General features: G+C 40.4%; 1 protein-coding gene across 7 annotated transcripts in view; it reads right to left on the bottom strand.

Moving 5' to 3' along the window:
* Positions 1-27,812, bottom strand: part of ATF1 (activating transcription factor 1) — an 83,415-nt gene that overhangs the window by 21,303 nt on the left and 34,300 nt on the right. For 4 of the 7 annotated variants that reach the window (XM_036098921.2, XM_036098917.2, XM_036098913.2 and 1 more), the window contains 2 exons: positions 12,252-12,371; positions 9,734-9,834 (listed from right to left, as the gene is read on the bottom strand). In XM_036098921.2, coding sequence (XP_035954814.1) covers positions 9,734-9,834; positions 12,252-12,371 — 221 coding nt within the window. Of the gene's footprint in view, positions 1-9,733; positions 9,835-12,251; positions 12,372-14,275; positions 14,410-27,812 lie in introns of those variants that run through there. The other 3 variants (XM_078075970.1, XM_036098920.2, XM_036098919.2) reach the window with 2 other exon arrangements.

Raw genomic sequence — 27,812 nt, 5'->3', positions numbered from 1 at the left:
ATTGGCAAGAAGCAGCCTCCAAAAGATTTCAAAATTCCAAAATAGTCTCATTAAAAGATTCATGGCAAAAAGCTAATGAAAGAGAAAAGTCATCTAAAACAAGGCTATAAGACTGATGTAAATCCTACTGCTCCCCCCGTCCCTGATTACTCCTCCGAGCGAGCTTCCGACTGAATTGCCTTTCCATTCTCCTCAAAAGACTGTGACCTTTTGAACTAAGACCACTTGAGGCTACCGGTGATCCTCTTCAGGTATCTCTTACTCCTTGCTCTAAGGATGAACTAAGGGCCATAGTTAAAAAAAAAATTTTCTTAAAACTCAGGAGGGCCCACAAGAGTTTTTGTAAAGAGATTATCTCCTAAGCCCAATTGAAAGAGGGGAAATAAAACTTCATCTTGTCCCTTTGTTTCCAAATCCAGACTCAGTGGATAATGATTCTTTCTCTCCTGGGAATAGCTATTCCCTTTTTTGTTTGTCTTGTTACCTCCTAAGAACATGGCTTAGCTTTCTGCCTGTCTGGGACATGAGGCTGTCTGTTCTTTGGCTGTCTTTGGGAGTAACTCTAGATCTGAAGATAGTATCTCTCACTCCCCTCATTGAGGAGGATTTTGGGTCCATTAGGTTGACAGAAATATTTACTCTTTTCCCAGCTGACACCTGACAAGATATTTGAAAGGATTTAATAACTCAATAGGAAATGTGGCCAAACTGGAAGCTGATATTGAAAGGCTGATAGGAATTTTTTTTAAAGATTTTGTCAGAGAGAACCAAGTGAGCACAAGCAGGGGGAGCGGCAGGCAGAGGGAGGAACAGGCTCCCCGCCGAGCAGGGAGCCCCATGTGGGGCTCAATCCCAGAACCCCGGTATCATGACCTGAGCTGAAGGCAGACGCTTAACCGACTGAGCCACCCAGGCAACCCTGACAGGAATTTTTTTTAAGGCCTTATCCCCTAAGCTGAATGTACCCAGAGAGAAAGAAGACATTTCCCTAAGTGGATGGGCGTGTCAGTCCTTTGGTGTTTTTCAGTAACTAACCCAATTCTTTTGAGGAATTAAGAAGAGCTGTCCTTGTTTTAAGAATGTAGTCTTTAGGGATGCCTGGGTGGCTCAGTCATTAAGCATCTGCCTTCAGCTCAGGTCATGATCCCAGGGTCCTGGGATCAAGCCCCACATTGGGCTCCCTGCTCCACGGGAAGCCTGCTTCTCCCACTCCCTCTTTGTGTTCCCTCTCTTGCTGTGTCTCTGTCAGATAAATAAATAAAATCTTAAAAAAAAAAAATGTAGTCTTTACAGGATCAGAGGTGTGGTTCCAAGAACAATTCAAGGCCCACCAATTCCCAAACCTCCCCTATTTATCTCAAAAGGCTTATAAATGTAAAAATTCTGGTGTGGGAGAACAGAAGGGGGTGGGGGGTGAACATTTCTCCTATGTCTCTAAAATGTAAATGTTCAGAGCACCTGGCTGGCTCAGTTGGCAGAGCATGAGATTCTGGATGTTGGGGTTATGAGTTCAAGCCCCACGTTGGGTGTAGAGATTACTTAAATAATATGTAACTGTTCAATGTTATACTAGTCTTCTCTATTATATCTAGTCCATCTCTTTAAAATGCAAATTTAATGGAGGTAATTTTTTTTTTTTTAAGATTTTATTTATTAGACAAAGATAGCGACAGAGAGCACGAGCGAGAAGCGAGCATGAGTCGGGAGGAGAGGGAGAAGCAGACTCCCCGCTGAACAGGGAGCCTGATGCGGGGATTGATTCCAGGACCCTGGGATCATGACCTGAACCAAAGGCAGATGCTTAATGGACTGAGCCACCCAGGCGGCCCTTAATGGAGGTAATTCTTATCAAGAAAAAACAAAAGGGGGAAAGGCTATTTAGACAGACATGTCTTTAAAATTATCCACATTAAATAGGAAACTTATTCTGTGTAGGTTCCTGTTATCTTTTATTCTGTCAACAAAAAAAAATAATAGCTTAGGATAATGGCTGGCTTTGTCTAATGTTTAATGAAGTTTCTGTAGGTAACCTACACATAATTATTAAGGACAAATTAAATAGATGTAGGCAAGATAAAAGTTCATAAATGAACTTCTCAGTGATATTAACTCTATTTAAATAGTTTTCCGAGTTAGAGTAAATGAATTAAAACACTAAACTCATTAAATAGCTAAATCATTTCCAAATAAAACAAAATACTGCAACATTAATAACTAAACAAAGGTTTATCTACTTCTGGCTTATTACAGAGAAACTAAAAGATATTTAGATATGTTAATGCTACACTGGCAAATTTTTAAAGACATGCTTTTGGAAATTTTGAAATGTATTAATAAATTTGCAAATTTAAAGAATGCTTGTATAACAGTTCACAGTTGCCTACTTCTTAGTTTTCACTAGAAATTAAGGCTTCTAAGAGAATTCTAATTAATATGTATAACTAAAACTAATAAGGAAAATATCTCCATATGCCAGGAAAGTAGGATGTGCTTTCAATGAAAAAAAAGGTAGGAGAAATATACCTTTTCTTTTTTGGTCCTAAAATGAGGCTGGTGTTGTCTAAAGAGGAAAAACAGGACAAAATCAGAATGTAGAAAAAAAAAGTTGTAGATGGTTTGTGGCAGAGGAATCTTTGAAAAGGAATTTCAATGTGTGGTCCAGCTGGTTAAGATTAAAATAAATTTATTTTTAAAAATGAATTTGCCTAGTCAGTTCAAGTGTCTACCTCTGGCTCAGGTCAGGATGCTGGGGTCCTGGGATTGAGCCCCACATCGGGCTCCTAGCTCTGAGGGGAGCCTGCTTCTCTCCCTGCCTGCTGCTCCCCCTGCTTGTGCTCTTTCTCTCTCTCTGTCAAATAAATAAAATCTTTTTAAAGCAATGAGTTTGATTTTTTTTAAGATTTTTTTTTTTATTTATTTGACAGAGAGAGACACAGCGAGAGAGGGAACACAAGCAGGGGGAGTGGGAGAGGGAGAAGCAGGCTTCCCGCCAAGCAGGGAGCCCGATGCAGGGCTCGATCCCAGGACCCTGAGATCATGACCTGAGCCGAAGGCAGACGCTTAACGACTGAGCCACCCAGGTGCCCCAAAACAATGTTGTTGTTGTTCTTTAATGTTTTTATTTATTTATTCATGAGAGTCAGAGAGAGAGAGGCAGAGGCAGGCTCCCCGCCTAGCAGGGAGCCCGATGCGGGACTCGATCCCAGGACCCTGGGATCATGACCTGAGCCGAAGGCAGACGCCCAACCATCTGAGCCACCCAGGCGCCCAACAATGAGTTTTAATATCAAAACTAACCTGGTGCAAAATTAGAATTTGGTTTTCTCTCTCTGTTAAAATAACAAAGTTTTCTTGGACTTTGGTCTGATTTTGATAAGATTGTGAAAATTTCTTTACCTTTTAAAGTTTCATAATGATCTGTTATCCTGTTTAGGCAAGTGCTTTAAAACCTATTTTTGAAGGGCGCCTGGGGGGGGCTCAGTCAGCTGAACGTCCAACTCTTGGTTTTGGCTCAGGTCATGGTCTCCGGGTGGTGGGATTGAGGTCTTGGGCTCTGTTTGGCAGGAATCCGCTGGAGATTCTCTCTCCCTCTGCCCCTCCCCCTGTGTGCGTGCTTTCTCTCTCACTAAAAAATTAAAAAAATCTTTTAAAAATAAGGTTTTTTTCCTTTCAAATGTTTTATATATATATAAGATTTTATTTATTTGAGAGAGCAGGGAGAGGAGCAGAGAGAGAGGGAGAAACAGGCTCCCTGCTGAGCAGGGAGCCCAATGTGGGGCTCGATCTTGGGACTCTGAGATCCTGACCTGAGCCCAAGGCAGACGCTTAACTGACTGAGCCACCCAGGGGCTCCAAGTTTTTGTATTTTTGACAAACTTCCCCCAATTTTTTTTTTAAAAGATTTTATTTTTAAGTAATCTCTACACCCAACATGGGGCTTGAACTTACGACCCTGAGATCAGGACTGAGCCAGCCAGTTACCCCCAAAATTAAGTTCTAAATAAAGTCTCTTTCGGATATTCCTGGTCAAAAAATTTGTTAAACTAATTAGGTTTATTTGATATGTAAACTACATGGGAAGCACTGTCAAATAAGTTACTTTAAGCCTTCTTTTTATTGTAAGACTGTGGCACATGTGGATAAAGTTTATTCTGCTTCTGCAAAAATGGGCCCCTCAATGCCGGACTTCTGCCGTCATGATGTCCTTCTAACCTGGCAATAGCCTACTCCTACATTAGAGAAATTAAGATGGAGTAGAGTAGTTAGGGCTATGAGAAAGCCAAGATGGGCTGCTGGGTTCTTTCCCACTTTCTGGCAAATCTCATTTTTTGGTTTTTACATTTCTTCACCCACCATGGTATGTTTAAGACGACTCAAATTACAAATAAACATTATGCGGTGGAGACTTCTATAAGACTGCAAAAACAGTTTACCATCAATGTCTAACCTGGAAATTTTCCATAATTTTTGTTTCCAGAGGCCTCAACTCCTCTTTCCAACCACTTTGAACACCTGCCACCTAATACGGTGGTTATCGATATATTCTTATTATTCTATGTATGTTTTCTGGAGATAGACTGAAGTTTGCCAGTGTGAGGGCATTGGTCTTGCAGCAGGGGAAAACAAACAAAACCTTTAGAAAACATGTTTCCCGCTTAGGCTATACCTCCCGTTGAAGCGCCCACGTCACTGGGCAAATCATTCAAGCCTTAATAAAGGCCTTACAAACATCTTGGAATTATCACTGCCCTTATCACCCTCAATCATCAGGCAAGGCTGAAAGAACTAATGAAATTCTCAAAATCTCTAAGCTTGCTGAAACCGCTGCACTCCCCTGGCCTAAGGTGTTGCCACTGGCTCTGCTGGGAGACAGTCACCCGTAGGCCGTGCTATCAGCATACAACTTTCTGCTGATTCCTGGTTGTCTCGTGCTAGTGTAACCAGTTACTCTAAGTCTTTAATGTCTTATACTAAAGCCTATCATCGGGGCACCTGGGTGGCTCAGTGGTTAAGTGTCTGCCTTCGGCTCAGGTCATGATCCCAGGGTCCTGGGATCGAGTCCCGCATCGAGCTCTCTGCTTGGCAGAAGCCTGCTTCTCCCTCTCCCACTCCCCCTGCTTGTGTTCCCTCTCTCGCTGTGTCTCTGTCAAATAAATAAATAAAATCTTTAAAAATAAATAAATCCTATCATCAACAGGTTAAAGGAACTTTCCCTCACCTTATCAAAGGATCCTGTCTGGTGACCAGTATTTCAGAAAGGTTACCATAAAAAATAAAACAAAAACCAAAACAGAAACAAACACGTAGCTCTCAAGCCCTGTTGGCCAAGTGCTCCTGACTACTGACACTGCTGCAAAACTAGACAGTAGCCTTGGGTACACACTATACTACACGGCTAAAGAAGGCTCGACCTGACACCTGGCCCTATACAGATGCTGGAGATCCCTAGATCAAACCAAGTAGCTTGAAGAAGTAGCTTACATCAAGGAATCTAGCTTCCACCCAAGAGATGGATCAAGACTTCATAGGGGCACCTGGGTGGCTCAGTCAGTTAAGTGTCTGCCTTTGGCTCAGATCATGATCCCAGGGTCCTGGGACTGAACCCCACATCAGGCTCCCTGCTCAGCGGGGAGTCTGCTTCTCCCTCTGCCTCCGCCCCTGCTTGTGCTCACTCACTCACTCTCTAATAAATAAATAAGACTTCACACTTTTATTGCATTATCTGTTGCTAAAGCAACAGCAAACCCTCTAGCCAAAGTTGTCCTTGAAAACAGAATAGCTCTTGATTCATCTTTTAGCTGAGCAAGGAGAGGTCTGTGCTGTGGCCGACACCACCTGCTGCTGGGCCTGGATTAACACTTTTGGAGAAGTTGAAAGTCAATTACAAAACACTGCAGAACAAGACATTTGGCTGCTTAAAAAGGTAACTCCTTCCACAAGGTTCTTTCTTTGACTTACTTGATTCTGATTGGTTTAGGTCTTGGGGACCACGGCTCCACGGTGCACTCCAAATATTGACAATTATTCTACTTAGAGTAACCGTAACCATCTCCTGTGTGCATTGTATTCTCTCAGAAGCTTTCAACGCGTGTTCATAGCCGCTAACCACCAAACAAATGATCTTACTTAAGACTGAAACACAAGGGGCGCCTGGGTGGTTCAGTCAGTTAACCGTCTGCCTTTGGCTCAGGTCACAATCTCAGGGTCCTAGATCAAGCCCGATGTCAGGCTCCCTGCTCAGCGGGGAGCCTGCTTCTCCCTCTGCTCCTCCCTCTTTCTCTCTCAAATAAATTAAAAAAAAAAAAAGACTGAAACACAAAGACAATGTGAACCTGAAGCTGTGACCTGTCAATATCACAAAGATTAAGAAGAAGAAGAAAAAAAGTCTGGATATCACACAAAAAGAAAACAAAAACCGCGAGAACTTGTGAGTGCTGAGAGCAGCACTAATGCCTTAAAATTCGATCACATCTCAGTTAAGCTGAGTCTGATCAAAAGGAAGAACTGTTGAAAAGAAAACCAAAGGCCCAAAATGGCATCACTTAGGCCAAGCCCCCAAACTAGGGCTTAATACTTAATCTAATTGCAGTTTCAGCCTCTCCCCACAGAAATGTAGTCATAACTAGTCAGAAATTTTCAGATGAGCACCAGTGAGGTAATCTGTCACAGGGCCCCTCCCCATCCCCCCAAGATGAAAATCTGCCTGATAAGACCCCCTGGCTGTCCCCCTAAGGGAAAGAGACCTTGACTGGAACAATCCTTTTACTTTTAACTCCTGCCCTACCCTCCTTCCCATATAGAAACCTTCCATTTAGCTCCCCACCCCCTTTTTTTAAGCAGGCTCCATGCCCAGGCGTGGGGCCAATGCAGGGCTTGAACTCGTGGTCCTGAGATTAAGACCTGAGCTGAAATCAAGAATCGGATGCTTAACAGACTGAGCCATCCAGGCGCCCCCAAAACCTTCCATTTTGTATAGCTCCTCAAAGCTCCCTTCTACTTGCTAAATGGGATGCTGCCCAGTTCATGAATTACTTAATAAAGCCAATTAGACTAAATTTTAACATTATGAATATGGTTTTTCTGTTTACTACAGGAAGGTGGTATTTCTATTACTGCCTATAAATGCACAATGCATTAACAAGTATTTTATCCAGGAGCTGTTCTGTGCTGAGAAAGCCCCCTTGTTTGGAGATTTCATCCAACAATCTAAGGTTAAATCTAATCAATACCATATAAGCAAGCACATATTGCTGCCTGGTATAAGTCTCTGAATTTTTTAAAAAGATTTATTTATTTATTTGAGAGAACACGAGGAGGAGGAGGAGCAGAGGGAGAGGGAGAGAGACTCCCAAGCAGACTCAGCGCTGAGCCCGATACGGGGCTCAACCTCATGACCCTGAGATCACGACCTGAGTCGAAAACCAAGAGTTGGACGCTTAACTGACTGTGCCACCCAGGGGCCCCTGCATTTTGTTTTTAAACTACCTAAACTGATCATTATTATCTTTCTAAAAAGTCAAAAGTCAGTGCATCTGTTAGTTCACCATTTTTTCTTATATTCACATTCCTTCCATTTGGATGGAATTTTCTTCTTCCTGAGGTATACCCTTTAGTAATTTCTTAAATCAGTTTGAAATGACTTTTATTTCACCATTATTTCTGAGTGATTGTTCAGTTGGGTATAAAGTTCCAGACAGTCACTTTCTCTTGTCACTTAAAGATTTCCTAGGGGCACCTGGGTGGCTCAGTCGGTTAAGTATTTGCCTTTGGCTCAGGTCATGATCCCAGGGTCCTGGAATCGAGCCCCATGTCAGGCTGCCTGCTCAGCAGGAAGTCTGCTTCTCCCTCTGTCCCTTCCCCTGCCCCACCTGTGCATGCACTCGCGCATGTGCTCTCTCTCTCAAATAAATGGAAAATCTTTTTTAAAAAAAAAAAAAGATTTTTCTAGTCCATTGCCTTCTAATACTAACATTCAAAACCTGTTGTTAAGTCTAATGGTCATTCTTTTCTAGGTAATCTTTTTTTCTTTAGAAGCTTTTAAGATCTTGTTATCTTTGGTGTTCTCCAGTTTTACCTAATAAGTTACATCTAGATTTACGTTTATTTTAATTTATATTACTTGGGACCTTGCTTTCTGAAGCTGACAGATTCATGTCTTAGAAATTTCAGTCATTATGCTGGCAGTGTTCTTCGACATTCTAGGTCATTTACTTGGAGCTGTAGCTCCCAGGTCCCTAATTCTCTCAATTATACCTAGTCTGCCGTATAACACTTAAAATTCCTCAATAGTTTTTAGCAATTACATTTTTCATTTCCAGAAGTTTTACTCAGTTGTTTCTTAAATCCCCCCAGTGTCTTATCCTAGTACGAGGGTTTTGATTCCTTCTTTATGTCTTTCAATTTTAATTACACTTATAGTTCCTGGTAATTTTACTATCTGAAGTTCTTTAGTGGTTTCATTCTATTTATTGTATCTCCTGCTGCTTGCTAAAAATGGATTTGTTTCAGCTTTTTATAATTTCAGGTTATGAGCTCATTTTAGTAGGGTTCCTTTTTAATCACCCCCACCCCCGCCAGAATTCACAGACAAAATTTGTTTGTTCATTAACTGTTTATTCAATAGAGTCCAAATTCCTTAACATGGTAATAAGGTTTTAAGAAATTTGGCTCTTGTTTACCTTTTCTTCCTAAACCTCCTCTTCCTTAAGTTCCCAATTTTGAAAACGGGCCAACCTCTTTCATACCATACTTTGATTACACTGTCCCTCAGCCTAAGCTCTTTTCCTGCTACCAAACCCTTTCCTGCCCCTATCTCACAAAATTTTTCAGATTGGTGGTGATCCAAATGACATCTTTTATGAAGTCTTTCCTATTTATTCCAACCAGGCAGGAATGACTATACCCTATACAGAGTTCTCTTATAATATCTAAAATCTTACTGCATTTGTTTATATGCTTTCAAAGACAGCATTTCCTCCTTTTCTGTCTCCCCTTCCTCCTACCTTCTAGCTGTTTCGTTCAACAAGTAATAATTGAGCATCTACTCTTGCACAGTCACTCTGCAATGCAAAAAATTATTTAAGAGCATGGCCCGTGTATTTTTTTTTTTTTTTAGTTTATTTCTTTTTAGTAATCTCTTTACCTAACATGGGGTTTGAACTCACGACCCCCCAGATCAAGAGTCGCATGGTCTTCTGACTGAGCCAGCCAGATGCCCCTGGTCCATGTATTATTAACTGGAATTCCAACATGATGCGATAAATACTGTAACAGGGATCAGTAAAAAGAATGCCACAGAAGAAAGACCTAACTTGGTCTTGGGAGTTGGAAAGAAAGTAATGAGAAGACTTCCAGGAGGAAATAAGGCTTAAAGTATGTGCAGGAGTTACACACAATGCAGAAAAATATGTTTCAGTAAAGAAGCTAGCAAAGGGAACACAAGCTAGTTCAATTCCTTAAATCTACAGTCCTAAATCTACAGTCCTCCTTTCATGTTGCTATTAAAGTTAACTATCTAAAAGTAAATATGGAAATCTAGTACTTTGCCAGAAGATAAGACTAAATTCCTCTTCAGGACAGCAATTTAGGCCCTTCATAATCTGGCTCAAATCTACCTCTCTTAACATTTCCCGTCCTATACAGACACATGCTCCCTCTTTATATAGTTACACAGCACCATTCCAACTCATCAGTATAATATAACACACGCAGGATCTGAAACATGAGTACTCACCTGTAAGATGGGCGCCGTGCTAGAATCCCGTGGGCTTTCTGTGAGGAGCCTATACTGTCTGATGAGTCCTGAGACTCCTCACTTTCTGATAAAGATGATACCTGGAAAACAGAACTGGTTTTACAGTGATGAACAATGCAGGTGGGAAACAATTTAATTTTTACTTTCAGAAAATATGATCTGTCTCCTGCCACCCAAATTCATTTGTCATTAAATCTAAGGTCTGAAAGAAAGGAACAAAAGAAAAAGCAAAATTTATTTCAGAGGCCCAAACTACTTAAAGGAACATACAATACAGCATGCTCAGAACTAAGAAGAAAGTCTATCCCTAAAATAAAGCAATACTATTTTACTAGAGTTATAAAGACCAGTCTCTGATTTCCACCCTATTTCTAAACTGATGCACATTACTAAGTTGTTTTTTTTTTTTGAATCAATAATCTGATTTGGATTCTGGACATGCTAACTTTGAAATGCTATTAGAAATCCAACTATTATCAAATTATTAGATAATAACATGGCAGAGACTGCTAAATATACAAGCCTTTGAGTCAGGGAAGAGGTCTTGGGCTAGACATATAAACTTGGGAGTCACAGCTATTTAGATAATCCTTAAAGCCATAAGACTGGATGAGCTCAATACACAGAGAAGAGGACCAAAGACAAAACCCAGGAACACTCTAACATTAACAGGTTGGGAGGAAAGGGAGGAACCAGCAAGTAAGACCGAGAACAAGCCACCACTGAGACAGGAAGAATACCAGATAAATGACGTGTCCCAGAGAGCTAGCAAAACCAGTGTCTTAAAAAGAATGATCGGGACACCTGGGTGGCTCAGTCAGTTAAGCGTCTGCCTTTGGCTCAGGTCATGATCCCAGAGTCCTGGGATCGAGTCCCACATCAGGCTCTTTGCTCAGCAGGGAGCCTGCTTCTCCCTCTGCCTGCCACTCCCCCTGCATCTGTGTGCATGTGCATGCTCTCTCTCTGACAAATAAAATCTTTAAAAAAGAATGATCAACTATGGCAAGTGATGCTAACAGGTAAAGTGAAACAAGGACTGAGAACAGATCATTAGGTTTATCAAAATGGAGATCACTTGCAAGGGCGGGTATAAACATGTAATTTAGAAATCTGTACTAATTATTAGGCTTTATCTCACTTTACAATTAAATGAGTTAATACATGTAGAGCACTTAAGTGCATGGCATATAGCAAGCACATATTAAATGGTAACTATTAATAATAAGCCCTTTAAAGTTACATCAACACAATAACCACATACAAGTTTTAAGTTATATAGTACCTCACTATTAAGAAAACAAGTTCTTTTCAATTTTTAAAATATATTAAAATTTCCATTTGTCCAAAGTTGCACTGTGACACCTGACTTCATCTTTATTTTAAAAAATAAAATAACCCAAACAGGCTTCTAGAAAGGACATAACAAGTCATTGCTCTACATTACTATGTATAGAAAGCTTTCCCCTAAAGGAATCAGACTTAGATCTTAAGTTTCCAGAGAAATTTGTTTTATATTCTATAATCTCCTTCAAAAACAAGTTCTAGTGTACAACTACTTATTTATATCTTATATTAAATCTGTATCTTTTGGCAAAAAAGGATGAACTGGTCACGACCTATAATAATTAAGAAATAGTAACAGATATTATAATATTTCCTCAAGCATCATGGATACACCAATCTAACCTAAACTTTTAACTATTTTCACTGTCCCTAAATTTACTCCCAAGTCTCCCACTGAACTCAAGAAAATAATTTCTGGAACTAAGAGATTACTTATATATCTAAGATCAAGTATTTCTCTTTAATGAGAGCACTGGCAAGTAAGAGTAAAATCTTCATATAAAAACTCAAAAGTCCATGCAGTAGCCACCTTTCATACAGGAAAACCACATTAGAGACACAGCTGCAGAGCACACAACACTGCCAGATACTTTATAAAGAGCAGGAAAAAATGAGGGATGACCAAAGGCATTCTAAGACTCACGGGAGCCAGGAGATAAAATGGGGAGAAAGAGTAGAAAGAAAAAGAACCCAGGATCGCTTTCCTTTCTACTGCTGTCAGGTGGTAATAAGAAGGTAGACAGATCTAAATAAGAACTTGCCTCTACTATGAGAGAACTCTCTTATTTGACCTCCACAAAGCATAAGGTAGGCACTTTTATTACTTTGCTGACACCAATACCATCGCCCTTGCTTCAGAATTCTCCTTTTCCTGAAAGATACCACTGGGACAAAAAGGTGCTTTCCCTTAAGGAAGTCTCATTTCCCAGCAATAACTTCCCCCCAAATTGTCTTACTTTTTCACTGGGTAGTCTATACATGAAACTAGAAATTCTCAAACTTTTCTATTTGCCTCATTTGTCCTACAGTCTAATTTCTAAGACAATTTTATTATCTTGGTTTATGATACTGTACTATAGCAACTTCAATGTGTCCAAAGACTCAGGGTATAAAAGTCCCCTCTCTCAGCCACTAAGTCTTTGAATTTTTGTACCGTTTGCACGTGTGGTGGGTGAATTACAGAAGACTGAGCTGTCTGGATGACCCCCTGAACCTGTACTTGCTCTCCAGGAAGAGGTATAATTGTCACTGGCGCAGATCCTCTTAATGCCATCTAAGAACAAATAAAAATTCAATTAACAAATATGTATTATACCTATGCACATAAGACAGCTGAGTTCTTAACACTGGAAAACATATTTCAGAGCTTATGATATTTAACCACATCTATTTGATCAAACATTAGGTATCTTCTAGAGGGCAGACGCTATACTAGGGGGTTGACATTACAAACGAATTACACAAACCGACTAAGAGCTATAGCAGGAGAAAAAAAACAGAAAATACTGTACCACGGGAGCAAAGAAAGTGTGCTACTTCATCTGGGTCTCGAAGGATAAACAATTCCCTGAAGGGGCAATATGGGATGGGGGCTGGAAGATTTTAGGCAGAGAATTGACTGTGCAAAAATGTAGAGGCTCTTTAGAACATGTTAATCTGAAGAGACCTGGTTGAAAACCAATCCAGAAATCTAGAGTCAAAAAGTGAGAGAAATACCTACTTTGAGCAGTGTTTTTAAAGAAAAATCAAATATTTAGGGGCACCTGGGTGGCTCAGTTGTTAAGCATCTGCCTTCTGCTCAGGGCATGATCCCAGCATCCTGGGATTGACCCCTGCATCAGGCTCCTGCTCAGCAGGGAGGCTGCTTCTCCCTTTTCCACTCCCTCTGCTTCTGCTCTGTCGCTCTCTCTCTCTCTCTTAAATAAATAAAATCTTAAAAAAAAAAAAATTTTTTTTAAAGAAAAATCAAATATTTAAAAATAAATAATTCAATCATGAGATTATAATTTATTTCTACGGAAATCAGATGGGGTTTCATGGAAATACCATAATAAGATGCTAAACCAGGAAAAGCCCACCCATCATTCTTCAAGGCTCAGCTCAAGTTCTACCTCTTTCAAGAAGCTTTTTTATATGTTAACATTTATCAGTGATCTCTCACCTTCCTGTGGATTCCACTGGTTCATACCATTCATTTTGGAGTTAAATAACAAAATAAAATCCAGGGCTGCTTTCTCAGGTCCTGTAAGTCAACTTCCTGACAGTTTCCCTTCTTTCTTTGTTTGCATAAAGCCACCCAAACAATGCCTTATTATTCCCTTCATTGAAGGTTCTTTTCCTCTTCCCAAGATGGGATTAAATTCCAGCCTCATCATCCCCCAGAATGTCCAGGTCATGAAATTTTGTATATAAAATGTTATCCAGGTACTGAGAACTGCAAACTCTCAGGACAAACAACTCCATCACCCATCACACACTGAGAGACATAACCAAATTCTAGTACAGCTTTTATCAGCTTAAGGCCATGTCCGTAGGATGACCCTAGCCCCCTGAAAATGCCTGCCTGAAGAGGCTCAAAGCTGCCAAAAAATTTACTGTTTGTTCCAGCTAAAACCTGACTACAGGTCCCTGATCTCACTTTGCTTAGAGCATTTACTTTAGAAAACTTGCAGTTATAAGTCCCTTCTCTGATCTTTGAGATATAAATCTTCTACAACCCAGAAATGTCTTTTCTCAAGAACCTGGGAGGCATCCCTTTGAAATGTAATCATCAGGAAGAATAGGGCCCTTGTCTCCCAGTCTCTGTGGGACAGCAGAAGTCTAACTTTGATAAACATCAATTAGCAACACAGATGGCCTAATCACACTGACCAACCTCCCAACCTAACATCTTCAGTACTTTTCCTTTAGCACATCCCAGCATTTAAAAAGGTTCCCACCTTTTGTTTCAGTAGCTTTGAACTCAATTTGTGCTACAGTCTCTCTTCCCCACTGCATTCATTAGTCTGAATGAAATTTGTCTTGCTACCTTTAACATATGTCCGGCTCTCTTTCTCTTTGACAGCACCCCAGTAAGGGGATACAAAAATTAAAGAGTTAAAATAGAATTCACAAATCTAGAGTCCAGCTCTAGAGTCACCATTACACTCAGAAAAAAACAAATGAATGCCCCCTTACCTTTTAGACCCCAACTGAAGCCAATCACTCAACTAATATGGAGAGCTTGTGGTGGGATTAATTTACATTTCTACAAATAAAAGCAATCATTCATCCAGGGTTTCTGGCAATCCTTGCGATTTTGTGCGCACTGTGGGTCTGGCAGGTGGAAAAAAGGCACCAGATTTTGTTTTAGCTATTAGTAATCCCTTTCCCTTATTTTCACTGTTCTAACCTCACAAAATGCTCATTATTCAGGGTCCCAAAGCCTGGTATTTTCCCACCCCCACTCTCAAACTTCGTAATTTAAATCCTGAGATCACTCTGAAAGGAGTAAAAGAAGCTGGTTCTCCAATTTTAACATGAGGTTGAAACACAGTTGACTACCTCCACACATTACGTTTCAGTACTAACCACGTTCTGCAATGGTGGCAGTGTTCTGTATCCGCACAATCCAGTATGGTTGTCACTAGCCACATGTGAATACTAAGCATTTGAAATGTGGCTAGTGTGACTGAGGGACTGATTTTCAATTTTACTTAATTTTAAATAATTTAAATTAAAATGGAAATATCCCTCGTGGCTAGTGGCTACCACAATGGACAGTGCAGTTCCAGATCTTAAGAGCTGTAGAACTTGCTAGTACACTATGGCTGCAACCTCAGAACTTATCTTAGGAGAGAGATTAGGAGAAGCAGATAGATCTGGAGCTGCTCTCGTTAAACTGGGAGCTGTTGGATGAACACCCCCTTATTTCCTCTCCCTGGGGTAGACGAACCCGAAGTTCCTCTTATATAAGCAACAAGACAAAAATTAGTACGGTCCTTAGCTACCTAATTCAGGGATCCTTGGACTGTAAACACGGGTGAGGGAGGTCAGACAGCTAGTAGATTGTCATGGGAAAAAAGCCTCTGTTTTGCCAGAGTTTGAATCCAAAGTCTTTTTTTCTTTTTTAAGAGGGAGAGAGAGGGGGGAAAGGCAGAGGGAGAGAGAGAATCTTAAGCAGGTTCCACGCCCAGCGCAGAGCCCGACACAGGGCTTGTTCTCATACCCTGAGATCATGACCTGAGCTGAAACCAAGAGTTGGGACACTTAACCGAATGAGCCACCTAGGCACCCAAATTCAGTCTTTTAACTCCAGAAAGGCATACAGGCTTTGGAGACAGATAAGCTTGGGCTGATTTTCATCTAAAGGCACTCACTAACTCTGTGATGCTAAGCAAATTCCTTAACCTCTCAGGACCTCAGTTTCCTCCTTTGTAAACAGAACGAATACTATCTTTTTCACAGTTACAGTGAAGATTAAACAAGTAATAAGGTAAAAACAAAGGGTGGGGGAAAAGGTGAAGAGAAAGAGCCTACATATATGTCTCTTACTTGGATCCTGGCTCAACAAACTGTTGAAAAATGTATGTGTGCACTGTGAGGAAGACGGCAGAGTAGAAGGATCCTGAGCTCATCTGTGCAACTAACTCTGAACATGACCTCAAGACTGGCAGAACAGACCTTCACAGAGAGGAGGCCACCTTGAAAAGGGTAGGAGCAGCAGAGAGGTGGTTGAAAACCAACACCCCTGGGGAGACGAACCACAAACAGGAGAGACACCACAAGCACAGAGAAGCAAGAGGATCATACCCCACACCAGACATCCCATGCACTGGGGACCCACACTGGGAAGACAAGTCTCCACATCTGGCTTTGAAAACCAGTGGGGCTTAACTTTGTGAGCTTTAAAAATTGGTGGGGCTTAGGGTACTTTAGAATCTGGGCTTAACTCTAGGAGAGCTGGAGGGAGATGGGAAATGGGGTGCCCATCATTAAATAATCAGCATAAGTAAGCCTGCCTGAGACACAGCACAGAAGCAGTAGTTTGAAAAGTGCCTGGGGTATATGAGAAGGAGAGAAGTTTATTTACTAAAGGGGCAGGGATCTTTGAGAGACTTCTCCAAGAACAAAAGTGATGGCAGGTGCCATTTCTCTTCCTCTTCCCCAGCCTACAGAGCTGACACTTGCAGGAGCCAGTGCTAACCTTATTATTAGCGCCACGTGCCACACCCCTGTGTTTTTCCAGCAAACATGCCCTATCCATCTGCATACCTCAGAAGACACCCCTCTAAGGCAGCTCATGCCCCACCACACCTTGCAAGCAGCCCCAGCAGAGACCGAAGCTACTCCAAAGTGACTCCTACTCTGGGGAGGGGGGAGATAACCGCACACAGCAGCGTGCACACTTCCAGCAGCAAGCCTTTTAGGTGGCCATGCAGGGAGAAAAATCCTGCCCATCAGTGCGTCCACAACTGTGACAGACAGACAAATTGCAGACATCTGCTCTGATTGCTGACCCACCTACCAACCAAAACCTCTCAGGTGGCCCAGCACAAAGAAAGCCTTTGGTGGGCCTGCAGCTGGGGCAGAGAAACTAAGTGTAGACAGCTAGCAAGACTACTGACCCTGCCTATCTGCAGAGGCCTCAGACAGACCCCTCAACAGTGAACGGACCAAACTCTGTCCAGTGAACCCACAGCAGGAAAAGTGGGTCACTGCAGTCAACTGGGTTGAAGGCAAATGGGCCTCAGCCACAACAGCTGGGTGCACAAAGCCCACATACATAAGAGACACCCTTGGAGCATCTGGTTCTGGTGATAAGGGAGCATTACACTACAGGGCATCACAGGACCTCTTCTACACAAGGCCACTACTTTTAAGACCAGGAGACAGAACAGACCTCTCTAATACATACAAACGAACAAACACTGAGAGTTAGATAAAATGAGGAGACAGAGGAATATATCCCAAATGAAAGAACAGGTGAAGATCACAGCAAAAGAGTTAAAAGAAACAGAGATAAACAATATGCCTGATAAAGAATTTAAAGTAATGATCATAAAGATACTCACTGGATTTTAGTTCATCAAAATAAAGAGAAAAGAATTCCAGCCTAACACTAAAGAAAGCCATCTAACCACAAGGGAAGAGAGCAAGAAGAAAGTAACAGAGAAGGACTACAAAAACAATCGGAAAACAGGGCGCCTGGGTAGCTCAGCTGGTTGAGCGACTGCCTTCAGCTCAGGTCATGATCCTGGGGTCCCAGGATCGAGTCCCACATCGGGCTCCCTGCTCAGCAGGGAGTCTGCTTCTCCCTCTGACCTCCCCTCTCTCATGCTTTCTCTCTCTCAAATAAATAAAATCTTTAAAAAAAAAAAAAAAACTGGAAAATAAATAGCAAATGGCAATAAATACATACCTATCAACAATTACTTTAAATGTAAATGGACTTAATGCTCCAATCAAAAGACAGGATGACTGAATGGATTAAAAAAAGGGGGGGGCACGCCTGGGTGGCTCAGTCGTTAGGTGTCTGCCTCCAGCTCGGGTCATGATCCCAGGGTCCTGGGATCGTGCCCCACATCGGGCTCCTTGCTCAGGGGGGAGCCTGCTTCTCCCTCTCCCACTCCCCCTACTTGTGTCTCCTCTCTTGTTGTGTCTCTCTCTGTCCAATAAATAAATAAAATCTTAAAAAAAAAAAAAAGACCCACCTATATGGTGCCTACAAGAGACTCATTTCAGACTGAAATGAGATGTGCAGACTGAAAGTGAAGGGCTGGAAAACACACCATGCAAACGGAAGGGGGAAAACCAAAAAAAAGCCAGGGTAACAACACTTATATTAGGCAAAATAGACTTTAAAACAAAGACTGTAGCAAGAGACAAAGAAGGGCACTACATAATGATAAAGGGAACAATACAACAAGAGGATATAACAATTGTAAAGATCTATGCACTCAACATAAAAGCACCAAACACATAAAGAGAGAAATTGACAGTAATAAAATAATAGTAGGGGACTTTAACACCCCACTTACATCAATGGATAGATCACCTAAACAGAAAATCAACAAGGAAACTGGCTTTGAATGACACATTCGACGAGGTGGACCTAACAGATATATACAGAAAGTTCCAACCAAAAACAGCAGAATACACGTTCTTTTCAGTGCACATGGAACATTCTCCAGGACAGATCACATTTTAGGCCAAAAAAAAAAAAAAAGTCTCAATAAATTCAGGAAGACATAATAAGCATCTTTACAAACACAACTGTATGAAACTAGAAATCAATTACAAAAAAAAAAAGTCTAAAACACAAACTACATGGAGGCTAAACAGCATGCTACTAAACAATCCATGGCTCAACCAAGAAATTAAAAAAAAAAAATGCGTGGAGATAAATGAAAATGAAAACACAACAGTCCAAATTCTCAGGGATGCAGCAAAAACAATTCTGAGACGTTCATAACAAAACAGGCTTATCTGAAAAAACAAAAAACTCAACAACCTAACCTTAACACGTGAAAGCTAGAAAAAGAACAGAGCCCAAAGCTAGAAGGAGGTAATAAAGATTAGATCAGAAATAAATGAAATAGAGACTTGAAATAAAACAAACAGAAAAGATCAATGAAACCAGGAACTGATTCTTTGAAAAGATAAAACTGATAAACCTTTAGCTGGACTCATCACGACAAAAAAGAGATAGGACTCAAAATCAGAAATGAAGGAAGAGAAATAATCGACACCACAGAAATAGAAAGGATTATAAGAGGGGCGCCAGGGTGGCTCAGTCGTTAAGTGTCTGCCTTCGGCTCAGGTTGTGATCCCAGGGTCCTGGGATCCAGCCCTCCATCGGGCTCCCTGCTCGGCGGGAAGCCTGCTTCTCCTTCTCTCTCTCCCACTCCCCCTGCTTGTGTTCCCTCTCTCGCTGTCTCGCTGTCAAAAAATAAAATCTTAAAAAAAAAAAAAAAAGGATAATAAGAGAATATTATGAAAATATATATGCCAACAAATCAGACAACCTAGAAAGCAGATAAATTCCTAGAAACATAATCTTCCAAAATAATCAGGAACAAATAGTAAATCTGAACAGATGGATTACTACTAATGATATGCAGTCAGTAATAAACTCCCAACAAACAAAATTCAAGGACCACTGGCTTCACAGGTCAATTCTACCAAACATTTAAAGAAGAGTTAACAGGCGCCTGGGTGGCTCAGCTGGTTAAGTGTCTGCCTTCGGCTCAGGTCATGATCCCAGGGTCCTGGGATCGAGCCCCGCATCGGGCTCCCTGCTCAGCAGGAAGCCTGCTTCTCCCTTGCCTGCTGCTCCCCCTGCTTGTGCTCTCCCTCTCTCAAATTAAAAAAAAAATATATATATATATACACACACATATATATCATATATATATATATATATATGATATATATATATATCACATATATATATATAAAAGAAGAGTTAACACCTATTCTTCTCAAACTATTCCAAAAAAATAAGAGAGGAAGAAAAGCTTCCAATTCACTATGAGGCCAGCATTACCCTGATACCAAACCAGATAAAGACACTACAAAAAAAGACACTACAAAAAAGGACAACTACAGGCCAGTATCTCTGATGAACAAAGATGCAAAAATCCTCAACAAAATACGAGCAAACTGAATTCAACAATACATTAAAAAGAATCATCTACCACAATCAAGTAGGATTTATTCCAGGGATGCAAGGGTGTTCAATATCTGTAAATCAATCAGCATGATACATCACATTAACAAGAGAAAGGATAAAAACCATATTATCATCTCAGCGGATGCCAGTGTATTTGTCAAAATACAGTATCTATTCATGCTAAAAACTCTCAACAAAGGGGATTTAGAGGGAACATACCTCAATATGATAAAGGCCACACAGGAAAAACCTACAGCTAACATCATACTGAATACTGAAAAACCGAGCTTTTTCTCTAAGACTGGGAACAAGACAAAGATGTCCACTCTTGCTACTTTTATTCAATATAGTACTGGAAGTCCTAGCCACAGTAATCAGACAAGAAAAAGAAATAAAAGGCATCCAAACTGGTAAGAAAGAAGTAAAAATGGCACTATTTGCAGATGACATGATACCATATTTGGCTAAAGACTCCACTAAAAAACTATTAGAACTGATAAATTCAGTAAAGCTGTAGGATATAAATTAATATACAGAAATCTGTTGCATTGCTATACACTAATGATGAAGTAGCAGAAAGAGGAGAAAACAATCCCATTTACAACTACATCAATAATAATAAAATACTGGGGCACATGTTGGCAGAGCATGCAACTCTTGATCTTGGGGTTGTGGAGATTACTTAAAAAAAAATTTCCCCCCTAAAAAACAACTCTGTACCCATTAAACAATAACTTCCTATCCTCCTCCCTCTGGCCCTTTGGTAACCCCTTGGCAACCACTGTTTAAATAAAAAACAAAAAACAAAAAAGCCTAGGAATAAGCTTAAACAAGGTGAAAGACCTGTACTCTGAAAACTATAAAACACTGATGAAAGAAACTGAAATGACACAAACAAATGGAAAAATATGCCATGTTTATGGATTGAAAGAATCAATACTGTTAACATTTTCATACTACCTGAAGTAATCTACAGATTCAATGCAATCTCTATCAAAATACCAACAGCATTTACCACAGAACTAGAATAAATAATCCTAAAATTTGTATGGAACCACATGAGACCCCAAACATCCAAACTATCTTGAGAAAGAATAACAAAGTTGAAGTTATCCCAGATTTCAAAATATTACTACAAAGCTGTAGTATTCAAAACAGTATGGTACTGGCACAAAAACAGACACATAGATGAATACAACAGAACAGCCCAGAAATAAACCCATGCTTACATGGCTAATTAACCTACTACAAAGAAAGAATATACAATGGAGAAAAGATAGTTTCTTCAACAAATAGTGCTGAGAAAACAGGACAGCTACACGCAAAAAAAAAAAAAAAGTGAAACTGGACTGCTTTCTTACACTATACATAAAAATAAACTCACAGTGAATTAAATACCTCAATTTGAGACCTGAAGTCATAAAACTCCTAAAAGAAAACCTAGGTAATAATTTTCTTGACATCTGCCTTAGCAACATTTTTCTAGATATGTGTCCTCAGGCAAGGGAAACAAAAGCAAAAATAAACTATTGTGACCACACAAAAATAAAAAGCATTTGCACAGCAAAGGAAATCATCAAGAAAACAAAAAGGCAACCCACTGAATGGGAGATATTTGCAAATACATATTTGATAAGGGTTAATATCCAAAATCTATAAAGAACTTATACAACTCAAGGGGCGCCTGGGTGGCTCAGTCGTTAAGCGTCTGCCTTCGGCTCAGGTCATGATCCCAGGGTCCTGGGATCGAGCCCCGCATCGGGCTCCCTGCTCGGCGGGAAGCCTGCTTCTCCCTCTCCCACTCCCCCTGCTTGTGTTCCCTCTCTCGCTGTGTCTCTCTCTGTCAAATAAATAAATTAAATCTTTAAAAAAAAAAAAAAAAAGAACTTATACAACTCAAAACCACAAATAATCCAAGCAAAAAAATAAGCAGAGGACCTGAATAAGCATTTTTCCAAAGACATACATGTGGCCAACACACACATTAAAAGATGCTCAAAATCACTAATAATCAGAGAAATGCAAATCAAAACCATAATGAGATACCATTTTACCTTGTCAGGTGGCTAGAATCAAAAAGACAAGAAATAACATTGGTGAGGATACGAAGAAAAATGAACCCTCATGCACTGCTGATGGGAATGTAAATTGGTACAGCTACTGTGGAAAACAGTATGGAAGTTCCTCAAAAAATTAAAAAGTAGAAATATTGTGTGATCCAGTAATTCCACTACTGGGTATTTACCCAAAGAAAACAAAGACATTAATTCAAAAAGATATATGCAGCTCTATGTTTATTGCAGCATTATTTACAATAGTGAAGGTATGGAAGCATCCCAAGTGTCCACAGACAGATGAATGGAAAGAGAAGATGTGGTATATATGCACAATGGAATATTATTCAGCCATAAAAAAGAATGAGATCTGCCATTTGTGACAACATGTACGGACCTAGAGAGTATTATGCTAAATGTAGTAAGTCAAACAGAAAGAGAGATAGTAACAAAACAGAGAGACTCTTAAATAAGTCATGGAGATGTTAAGTGCCTCATAGGTAATATAGTCATTAATACTGTAATAACATTGTTTGATGACAGATGGCTACACTTACCATGATAAGCATTTAGTAATGTACAAAACTACTGAATCAGTATGTTGCACATCTGGAACTAAGATAATATTGTATGTTAATTATACTTCAATTTAAAGATTTTTTAACTATGGGTGTGCACACACAATGAATAACAATCAGGGAATAAATAACAGGAAAATTTTAAACACCGAATGGATATTTGGTGATGTTAAGGAATAATTCTTATAGGTGTGATAATAGCACTGTGGTTTTGTTCTTTATTTTTTAAAGATTCATTTATTTATTTGAGAGAGAACGCGCATGTGCACACAGGGAGGGGCAGAGGGAGAGAGAAACTTTAGCAGACTCCTCGCTGAGCGTGGAGGCTGATGTGTAGGGCTCGGTCTCACGACTCTAAGACTGTGACCTGAGCTGAAACCAAGAGTCGGATGCTTAACTGAATGCGCCACCCAGGGGCCCCGTGGTTTTGTTCTTTAAAGGAGTCCTCATAATTTAGGTATGTATTGAAATACTGAAGGCTGAAATGATGATATTTAGGATTTGCTTCAATATAATCCAGTTGGTTATGGGATAGGGAGGGAGAGGACAATAAGTCCTGAGTTAGTAATTGCTGAAACTGGGTGACAGGAGCCATGATGGTTTAACCTAAAAATCTCTTACTTTGAATACATTTGAAATTTTCCACAATAAGTTTTTTGAAAAGTACCCAGCACAACAGTGACCACAGTAGGTTGATCCTGTCTGGCTCTAGAGCCCAGTGCTCTCTTCCAAGACACCCTATCCCTCCTGGTACCAAGCAAAGAGTTTTACAATCTCTCACTCTGTATGTTCTCAGTTTGCTTCCAACATATCAAGTATATTTGTTTTGCTTCTTCATTTCAAAGAAAAAGATGGCACAGACTGTTTTGACATTTGAAATAATGATTTGTTAATTACTACAGTATCAATGGTGGCAAACCCTTAAGTCCAGGGTATCTGCTCAGTTCTTAATGGACTAGAGCCATTAATTCAAAATACAAATGAAAAATAAAGTGAACCAGATATTTACATCTTTTCACCATAATTTTGTGGCTTTAAATTTTTTTCTCTAGTTAGGCGTATGCTGTACTTGCTCCAAAATGTCACTCTTCCTAAGTCTTACAGGATTCAAATGATCCTTGGACAGTTAGGATTTACACCTGGTAAACAGAACTGACTGGATAAAGAATTCACACTCAACTGCATGCTTTCTGGAGAATGCCAAATCCCTGTATCCCCTGTACAATTATCTATTATTAATTTTCTTTAAAGTATCACCTTTGTAAACTCAAATGCACTTAAATAGAAAATTTTTTTAAAAGATTTTATTTATTTGCCAGAGAGAGAGAGAGCGTGAGAGTACAAGCAGGGGGAGAGGCAGGCTGGGAAGAAGCAGGCTCCCCGCTGAGCAGGGAGCCCGATGTGAGGCTCAATCCCAGGACTCTGGGATCATGACCTGAGTTGAAGGCAGACACTTAAGCAACTGAGCCACCCAGGCATCCCCAAAACTTCTTTCACTCTGAGTAAAAACAAGTACCAGTTGCCATAACTATATGGTAATTATAAAAGTAAATATAATGAAAACAATGTTATTGTTAAATATTGTATTTTTCATTTAAAAACCAAACATAGTAATTTTAAAACGCCTACTAAAGAACTCCTTACCATGGTCTACCTACAAAGCCCTGCAAAGACTGGCTCCTTCCTACTTCTACTTCATCTTAAACCATGTTCTTCTAGTTCTGCCCACAGTGGAGCCTGACAGTTCATTCCTTTTACTTCTCCTGCTCCCTCCCAAGGCCTTGACATAAGATATTCCCCTGACATGCCTAGAAAGGTGTTTCCTTCCTTCCTGCAAAGTTAACACCTATTCCTCTTTCAGATCTCAAATCAAGCATCATTTCCTTAGAGAAGCTGTCCTATTCCCCACAAGCTCAAATCACTATTATATAGGCTCTCATCTATCCTATGTATGATCCTTTGTACTTCTCAGGGTTACACTTCTACATCTGGGTGAATATTTGGTCCGTGTGTTGTCTCTTCCAATAGACAGCAAGTGCTATGAAGAAGAGGAACTTGCCTCTTTTTTGCTCCACACTGTATTCTCAAGCTACAGTCTTAAGCCCACTGGCACATTCGATGCTAACCAACTCAAGTTCTGTGAATTAATTAAATATTTTCTGATTTTGGACATTACAACTTAGTGAAGTTATTACTATACTTTCTTCTGGCTGTATGTTTGACTTTTCGGACTTGAATTCTACACTTCCTCACTTCAGGGCATTTGACTAATATTTTTATTTCCAACCAAGCAATATAAAGGATGGGGTACAAGAAATGGTGCCAACTTTCCCATCTTTCTCATGTCAACATGGCCACGGAGAAATGTCTTCTGCCCTAAGTTTTAGTAGGGCCATTTTCATTGTTGACAATCCATCCTGTCCCAACCAATGCCCTAACTTTCAAATAAGCGATCTGGTATCTTTGAATTCAACACATTAAAATAAAGATGTTCATCCATGCACCATTTAAAGAGATCTGGAGTACCACCAATGGTGGAATGTATACTGTATTTTGAGAAACACTGCACTAGAGAATTGGAATGGGGGTGGGGATGGTTAGATAAGCAAACCTAGGCAACATTGGACTAAGAGTTTTGGATTAAACAAATAACAAGGGGTGCCTGGGTGGCTCGGTCATTAAGCATCTGCCTTCGGCTCGGGTCATGATCCCAGGGTCCTGGGATTGAGTCCCGCATTGGGCTCTCTGCTCAGTGGGAACTGCTTCTCCCTCTCCCACTCTCCCTGCTTGTGTTCCCTCTCTCGCTGTGTCTCTCTCTGTCAAATAAATAAATAAAATCTTAAAAAAACAGAACACAGATAACAACACCCAGTGAGTGTCACCTCTGTGCCAGGTGCTGTGCTACACCTTCAAAATAAAGAAGACCACCGACAGATAGTTCCTGCCTTCAAAGTCAATCACAAAGAAACCAATGAAATAGTTTTAAATACACTGTTTCGGTACACATATGCCTCAACATATGGCATTTATTTGTTCTTAAAAGCCTGGCTGGAAAAGCAAAATTTCATACACACACACACACACACACACACACACACACACACACACACCACACACACACACACCCAAAAATATAAGAGAGTAGATGGGGGTATGTGTGGAAAGAGAGGAGATATGCGTGACAAAAGTAGAAGAATAAAATCATCCAGTTTTCTGTCATCTAGAAAATAAGTGCTGGGAAGATAGAAACAAGAAGGCAGGACAAAAAGGATATATTCTTATATCCTTCTGGTTGAAAGCCAATTCTCTATGGGTCTCTTGTATTTCTACATGTCTTCTGAGCAGAGGCAACTTTTGTTCTGGACTATCTTTTCAAGGATGTTTGTATGGTGAATAGCTTTGGAAGACAAGTACGTATTTTCCTTCAGGACAAAGGGCAGATTTGTTTGCTGTCCAGAGTAATAAAGGTAATGTCTCCTCCAGGGCAAAGTTTGGACAGGCGTGCTAGCAGCTTTCTTTAAAAGTCTGGGGTTTTCTTAAGCTTGGAGTCCCCCTCAGCAATGATGCAAACTCTACAGTACTCTGTGCAATTTGGAGGGCAAGGGAGACGAGCAAACATGAAATTCATGCCATTTGCTATACCACGAGTTATAAAGCCCCTTTTCTCTGAACCAGGATTCTCATGTCTTCTGCCAACATCCATGAAACTGAGGCACTCTACCTTATTAGCTTGCAGACAGGGTAAAATTTCTTGACACTTCTCTGTCCTCTGCTTCACTTATATTCTGAAGACTCTAAATTCTAAATTACCAGGGCAAAATCTGAGCTAGGGCAAGAACAAATAGTAAACAGAATTGCTTATCAAGGTAGATTTGAACTGCTCTCAAAGGAGAGGGGACATGAAACGCCAAGGTTTTTTTTTTTTTTTTTTCCCCTAGGTAAAGACAGGACACCCCACCCCCCATAAAGCTGGGACTTCCAAGGGCCTCACTGCCCTCAGAGTAAGGTAACAGAAAGAAAGTTGCATGGATATGGGGAAGGGAAGGGCTAAAGCCTCAAACCCTGAAAATGGTTCCCCAGACAGCTGGTAACTAAATTCTTTCTGGAGAAAGGCACTCTCATCCTTGGCCACAGAGAATTCCCATAAGCAATTTTTTAAGATCAACAGACAGCAAAGAATAAAAAATAACCGAGCACACAAAGTACCATGAGCAAGAAGCAAAAACAAGAGACAGCAGAATCAGACACATATTATAAAACAATTATGCTTACTATGTTTAAAGAAGCAGATTATGTTTCAAGATAAGCTTGAAAATATCTTCAGTAAAGACAAAACTACAGTAGACTGGAAAATGAACCAGATATAGCACATTAGACAGAGCTAGAAGGAGAATCCATGCACTGGATGACAGGAAAGAAATTATATGAACTGCAACACAGAGACAGATGCAAAACACATAAAACGTTAAGAGACATGAAGGATAGAGTAAGAAGGACAAAGAGAGCTGTTTAAAGGCAAATGTGAAGAGATACTGGCTGAAAATGTTCTATAACTCATGGTAGACACCAATCCACAGATACAAGAAGCTTAATAACTCCCATGTGGAATAAATAAAAAGAACTCTAGACATAAACACAACTTAACAGAGCTGCAGAACACCCAAAGATAAAGACTTTATAAAAGCCACCAAAGGAAAAAAAAGACCAATTATATTTAAAACAGCAGGAGTCCCCTGACTTCTCAAGGGCAACAGCGAAAGACAGAAGCCAGCACAAAGTTACTTTAAATGTGAAAAAAAAAAAAAGGTAGAATTCTATGCCCAGTGAAAACCCCTTTCAAAAATTATGAGATAGGTATTTTTAACAAACAGTCACCACCATCTGCTGACTTACATCAAATGAAATTCTAAAGCAGTTTTTTTTTTTTAAGATTCTATTTATTTGACAGAGAGAGGAGCACAAGTAGGCAGAGCAGCAGGCAGAGGCAAAGGGAGAAGCAGACTCCCCGCTGAGTGGGGAGCCCGACGCAGGACTCGATCCCAGAACCCTGGGATCATGACCTGAGCTGAAGGCAGATGCTTAACCGACTGAGCCACCCAGGCACCCTAAAAACAGTAGTTTTCAATCAGGAATAATTTTCACCCCCAGGGACATTTGGGGTTGTCAAAATGTGGGGTGCTGCTGACATCTAGTAGACAGAGGCCAGGAATGCTGCTAACCATCTCACAATGCACAGTCCCCCACAACTAAAAACTATCCAGCCCCAAGTATGTATAGTGCTAAAGTTTTTATAAAGCATATATTTAGGTTAAAAAAAAAAAGTAATTGGGGTGCCTGGGTGGCTCAGTCGTTAAGCCTCTGCCTTCGGCTCAGGTCATGATCCCAGGGTCCTGGGATCGAGCCCCACACCGGGTTCCCCGCTCCGCGGG

This window comes from Halichoerus grypus, chromosome 6 (assembly GCF_964656455.1).
Source record: "Halichoerus grypus chromosome 6, mHalGry1.hap1.1, whole genome shotgun sequence".
Lineage (NCBI taxonomy): Eukaryota > Metazoa > Chordata > Mammalia > Carnivora > Phocidae > Halichoerus > Halichoerus grypus.
The sequence above is the reverse complement of the archived record's forward strand: the minus strand, read 5'-3'. Positions and strand labels throughout refer to the sequence as shown.